The sequence below is a fragment of the Psittacula echo genome (assembly GCF_963264785.1).
Source record: "Psittacula echo genome assembly, chromosome: 5".
NCBI lineage: Eukaryota > Metazoa > Chordata > Aves > Psittaciformes > Psittacidae > Psittacula > Psittacula echo.
Window position 1 is genome coordinate 74,369,226 of NC_137739.1, and position 6,309 is coordinate 74,375,534.

General features: G+C 49.6%; 1 protein-coding gene across 1 annotated transcript in view; it reads right to left on the reverse strand.

Annotated features, from left to right (window-relative positions):
- TTC9 (tetratricopeptide repeat domain 9) overlaps positions 1-3,319 on the reverse strand; it is a gene marked incomplete at both ends in the record, with an annotated part of 29,190 nt that extends 25,871 nt beyond the window's left edge. Inside the window, one exon of the mRNA XM_080619510.1 lies at positions 2,953-3,319. Coding sequence (XP_080475636.1) covers positions 2,953-3,319 — 367 coding nt within the window. The remainder of the gene's footprint in view (positions 1-2,952) is intronic.
- Between the last annotated feature and the right edge of the window lie 2,990 nt (positions 3,320-6,309).

Sequence of the window (6,309 nt, forward strand, 5' to 3'; positions counted from 1 at the left end):
TGTGCAGGTTTGTGCCTAAATTTACATTCTGCAAGGCAATACAGGCACTGACAACAGTTTACTGTTTGTCCACATGTTCTTACTCATATAATCAGTCAGATTAAAACAAAAAACCCCAGCCTTCACCCATGAGATTGCCCCAAATCCCCTTTGGGTGCATGTTTCTCACCTACTTCTTTGGCTAAATACATATTTACCTAAATATAGTCGATGCCCCCCTCTGACTGGTATGCTGCTTCTATGTGTATATGTGTGTGTGTGTGTGCACGCATCTGTATCAGTAACACAAAACATCTCTGACAGGTGGATGTCTGGTAGCCACATGACAAATGACAGTTCAAAAGCAAGGTGGGCTTCTTAAATGCTAAGCTTAGAGAGTAAGCGGAGGTGCTAAAAGAACTTGATAACAAGGACACTCGGATGACAGCTGCTAATGCTACTGGGTACATATCAGAGCTAAGGGAAAACTGCTTTCTCTAGAATTAACATGTAGTGCTGCTATGCTGGCTGCACTATGCAGATTTATTTATTTTAAAAACAGCTCTAGGCACCCATTCAGTGTTGAGAAGCAAAACCCCCTGCGTCTCCTTTCTCTCGCTACAAATAACAGTGATTTCAACCCTAACAGTATGCGCTGGTGCTCCTGCCCACTGTGTGAAGAAATGGGTGGCTTCTGCTGCACCAGGCTTAGAAAATAAAGTCCCACTGCTGCACCTCTTGAAGTTGCCATTAAAAAGGCATACTAATTATTGTGACATTTCTGGGGAAACTCCCTCCCCCTTCTTCCCTTCAGACATGAATTCATAGATGCTCCTGCTAGAATAGGAGCTCTGGGACTGGGCTAGGAGTAGCAATACTGCAATTCCAGCTTAACTGCACACTCCCCTCTCCATCATACAGGACATTTCTTCAGCATTGCTTGCAGACAGCCCAGCAGACACACATGAAGCTACGCATTTCTGAGACAAATGCCGTTCTCTGCTCAGTGCGTGCCATCTACTGAAAACATGTGACAACTGCCTGTGCAAAATGACAGCTTGACCTGCTGTGAGGTTATCCCAGGAAAAGCATGGCTTGCAACTCCAGGGTTAATTATGCTCATCTCCTCCTGTATTCACATTGCTTAAATTTAGGGAAAAATCTGTTCCAATCTAGGTTAAAGATGGAGCACGTTTCTCTCACTGATTGCTACTGCTGACAAGATCCAATACAACTAACAGCAAAAAAAATACCCCATACACACCCAAAATGGTAAAAAGATGAGCTGGGCAATTACCATTGCACAGGACAACTTCATCAGCAGGCGCAGACACATTCCTAGCAAGTGGAACCTGTGTACTCAGCAGAAAGTGCCACAGAAACAAATCCCATCCCTCCTCCTTCATTTACCTTCTACCTACCACATCTCATTTGTATCTAGCAAAGATATTGCCTGTGAGTACTTTTTCAAGCCCAAGAACTCGCCAAGCTATATTGTTCAGAATATTATAGGCTCTTTGCACAACCCTGTACAAACTAAATGATCCTTACCAAATAGAATGGATTTTAATAAACCCGTGAACAGAAATTTGGAGAGAGACAAAATTACAGCTTTGCAATTCTGGTATCGCTCTGGAATCTCACCTGCCTCTCCCTCCATGCCATTTCAACAGGCTTTTGAAGGAAGAGTATTAGAAAACATGATGAAAGGGAGCTAAATTGTGCCCCTCATTACATCCCAAAAGACATATCAAGTACAACAGATTGGCATGGATTAAGACAAAAGAAGCTGCCGGCTTGGTGTTTTAAACCATTTGCTTTATTCTGCACCCATTTTTTAGCACTAGACAACAGGAAACAAAGCTAACCAACTCTTGTCTAGAAGCCCAAAAGCCAAGTGATGGTGACTGCTGACACACTAAGATGTTGATTTTTGCCATTTTTTTCCCCAAGGATATAAAGGGTAATGAGTGACCTGTCATTCTTCTGGTAAACAACAAAGCTTTATTAAGGTTGACATTTTGAGCACCTTGCCCAGGTTATGAACGCTCTCCTCCCTGTACACACCTAGGCACGAGTTCTTGTTTTAGAGATGCTTTCAGTCTTGGGAAGAAAAAAAATCCATGAGCTGCTGTGAACCAAAAATAACCTCTGATCCTGCAGTTCTTGCTTGGGCAAAGCCCCTTGAAGTCAACAGGAGTCCTGTCTTTGTAAGGACTTCAGAATCCAACTACAAAGTAGTTAACCCCCCCACCGTTTCCCTCCATCTTCCTGCAGCACTTGTTCTAAACAGATAGCAGGGAGCAAAGGGAGCAATGATCAAATGTCTACTAACCACAGTGATGACTGGCAGCTAGCGTGAAGCCAGGACTACATTTGCTTTCAACTTTCATGGCTAAGAGGGAAAAAAATTCTTTTTATATCTAGTACTATTTGGAGCTATTGCAGTGGCGCCCAAACCCTTCCCCTTCCTTACATCAGATGTGGAAGAAGGAGTCTTCCCTCCCTGTAATACTGTTAATTACAGGCACCCGAACGGGAGCTGTGGTGAAGGCACTGAAGGACATCTCGGGCTGAGGATAAAACGCAGCCCGTAATCTCGGCCGGCCCACGAGCCACAATTTCTTAAGTCTGAGCGTTCCACGGCAGCGCCGTGTCCGCCCCATCACCTGCGGCCGGGGCAGGGCACAGGGACCAGCCAGCGGGGAAGGGCCGGAGCCGAGCCCCAGGGTGAGGGGCCGCCGAGCCTGAGCCCCCCACCCAGCCAGCGCTACCTGGAGCAGCGGGCACCGAGAGGGGCACTGGCAGCCCTTCTGCGCCCGGCGTGAGAGCAGCGATGAAAATGGAAGGCAGAGGAAGGAAAGGAGATGAAATGAGCTGAGAAGTGAGGCAGCGCTGCTCTGCGGAGGGGAAGGGAGGGGTGCCGGGGAAGGTGTGGGGTCCCCTCCGCCCCTCGCCCCTCGCCCCGCTGACCTGCCAGGCTGTTGTAGCAGTCAACCTCGATGGCCTCCACCGCCTGCCGCTGCTCCTCGCTGAGCCCGGCAGCGGCGGCAGCGGAGGCAGGGCGCTGCCCGGGCGGCTCCTGGCTCAGCAGCAGCAGCAGAGCCTTGAGCTCCAGGAGGGCGCGGTGGTACTTGCCAATGGCCTCCCGGAATTTCTTGTCCTTGTAGCACTGCGCCCCTTCGCTCTTGAAATCCAGCGCCCGCCCGATGAGCTCGCCCGGCTCCGCGCTGCCCGCCGCCGCCGCCCGCGGCTGGGCTCCCCCGGCGGGGCCGAGCCCATCGCCCGCCCCGCGGCCGCCGGCGTTCAGCTTCCCCGCCGCCGGGCTCGCCCTCTCCATGGCCGCGGCGCCGTCCGGCTCCCGCGCCGCCCTACGCGGGGGATGCCGCCGCGCTCCCGGCCTTGCCCCCGCGCCGCTGCCCGGCTCCGCCGCCCGCTCCCATCCTCCGGCGGCCGCCGCTCCTCCTCCCCCCCGCCCCGCAGCCCGCCCCGGGGGCGCCCGCCCCTGCCCGCCCCCGACACCAGCCGCTCGCCGCGGGCACCGCCGCGACCGCCGCTCGGCACGGGGGTGCCCCGGCCCCGCTCCCTGCGCCGAGTGTGTGCCCGGCCGCTCTGCTCCCAAACCGGCCAGACCCACAGATCGCCCCCCACCGCTGCCTACAGACCCTGCATCCGAGCCGCTTCCCCTCCCGGTGCCTCACCCTGCTGCATCTTAGGGTCTCATGCCCCTGTCTGCAGGCTGGGATCCCATCTCCTCCATTCGCCCTCTCATCCCAATTTCCCTTATCCCTTGCCTCTCCCCGATCCCACCAGTGGCCACCCACCACCTATAACCGCTCATGGTGCCTCAAGGTGTTTTGCAGTTTGTAAACTCCATATCACAGGGCAAACAAGTGCAGGGCAAACAAGCCTGCTGTGTCTTCTGCAGCAGCAAAGGCCCGGCAACTGTCCCAACACCAGCCACTGAGGACTTTGATTTTCCTAAATCAGATTTTCCCATGTGCTGCCGAAAAAATGGGTCGATGCTCGCTGATGCCTGGAGCATTTCCTGGTTTGGGGGTACCAGTGGGGAGTGGCTCGCCTCGCACAGACAAACAGCGGAAGGACTGCTCGCAGCACTAGGCATTGCTTTCTTAGGCCAAACACCATGTCTGCATTGTGTATTAGAGCAGTTTGATGTATTTTGGGTGCATTGTCGATCCAAGATATTTTGCAGGTCATACCTCATGCTTACAAATTAGAGGATGGATGAAAATATAATGAGGTTTTTTCTCAACACTATATTGAGAGGCATCTCTTCATTACACGTCACTTCTACATGGCAAAGCTGCAGCTGTGGTACAGTATGTTCAAGCTTCCCTCTGCAATCAGGACATTTTAAAATGGAGTTTCTGTATGAGGTATGTCCAGCCTAGTGTGACAACATGTGGTGGTGCAGTGCTGGGTAGACTGGGACAGCTGTGTGACACAGCTCCATGTGAAGGTGTTAATGCAGGTTTGGAACTGATGCCTGGAGAACTCCTTGTCAGAAGGGCTAAAAACATGGGCTTTATCCAACATCAATGTGAGTCCACTGCTGCTAGGTTTCTCGACCTTGCTGAAGTTGTGGTCCTGGTGTGATACAGGCATACATGTACTGATACAGGCATACATGTACTCACTTGAACCTAAGAGACAGCCTCAAGGGGAAGCAAATAGCATCATACTTGTGATAAAAGTATAATTTTGAAAATACTTGCGTGAGAGAAATTAGAGCTAAGACATTCAGCAATGATTACATGATTTCAAGAACTTTGATTTCCAGGTGTCCTACGAAACTCATCTTCTCAAAATCTGTATGGGAATGGATGCTCTGCATTTTCAGGTACTTCAAGCCAAGAATAAGACAAGTTACTTGCAAATCTTGCTCAAATTATATGTGATCTAGAATCAGGAAATCCTGGGAGGCGGATGTGCTGGTGGTGGGTATTAGTCACAGTTGCTAGAGTGGATTTGATGTGTGGGACCTGAAAATTAAGGAAGGAAAATTCCTGCTGGGTCATTCTTTAATCTGTCTGTTAGTCATATTGCACAAAGTATGTTTAAGTCACTTTGGAGGTTTCGTTGTACCATTATTGATTGCTGTTCAGGAGAATTCACAAGGACAATACATGTCTTTTGTGCTGGATCACTGACTTTGCCAGAGGAAAGGAGATTGACCCAGAGGTTTAATTCCTCAGATCTGAGTAGCTGCGAAAGCAATCAAAGAAGGAACTGGCTTCTTGGAAGGTGGTATGGCAAAGTGACATAGGGAGTTAACGTTGCTTCCCTCTTTCTGAGTTTGTCTAAGCACATGGACATACATTGTTGCCCAGAGTGGTGGTGGATGCCCCATCCCTGGTGACATTCAAGGCCAGGCTGTATGTGGTTCTGAGCAACCTGATCTAGTTGAAGATGTCCCCGCTCATTGCAGGGGGGTTAGATTAAATGACCTTTGAAAGTCCCTTCCAACACAAACTGTTCTATGATTGTATGATTCTATGTATGGTAAAGGAGGCACTGAGACATCGGTGACTTTTCCTTCTCTCTCGGCCCCCCCTGTCCGCCTTGATGCATTAGCCTTCAGGAAATCTTTGAGATTTCTGTATTTGGTTACTAGTCAATAGTGGATGTTTGAAACAAGCTATGCAAAGCTGAAGGTTTCTTACAGAAGAGTCTGGCAGTGGTCACTGCCAATTTGGGTGCAGATATGTTCAGAGAAGGTCGCAAAATATTGACAAAATTGGGTGCTCCTCCGTTACGAACTATACCGAGCATACTGAACTGCGGCTTAGTCATGAATGCTGCCTAAGCACCCGAAAGAGTTTTCCATCTTTTAGTTCTTCCAGAAATGTCCAAGCTCTCTTCCTGACAGATTGCTGGTGAACATGAAGAGGAATGTCATAACTGTGTAAATCCCAAAATAGATGACAACAGAAGTGCTGGAATGATTGCTGTTTGTTGGCCAACTTAGTCTCTATGTTGATACCAACATAGTATCCCTCAGCTGAAAGCAGCATCTCTCAACCAGAGAATTTGAAGCTGCCATAATATTTGTGCAGGATGACTGGCAAAGGTCAGTTTAGCCCATCAGCTCCTTCCTCACAGAGAGGAGCTAAGTAATGTGTTGGGTGTACTAAATACATCACCACATTAGTCATAGGTCACCACACTGACTGTTCTTGTAAGGAACTGCTTTTGTTTCTTTTTCAAGGGAAACATGGTGCTTGAGGGAAACCATGAGAAACTATCTCCTTTATGTGATGTCCAAATCTAGATTTCAGCTGCCTAGGACCCATTAGGACCCCTGTA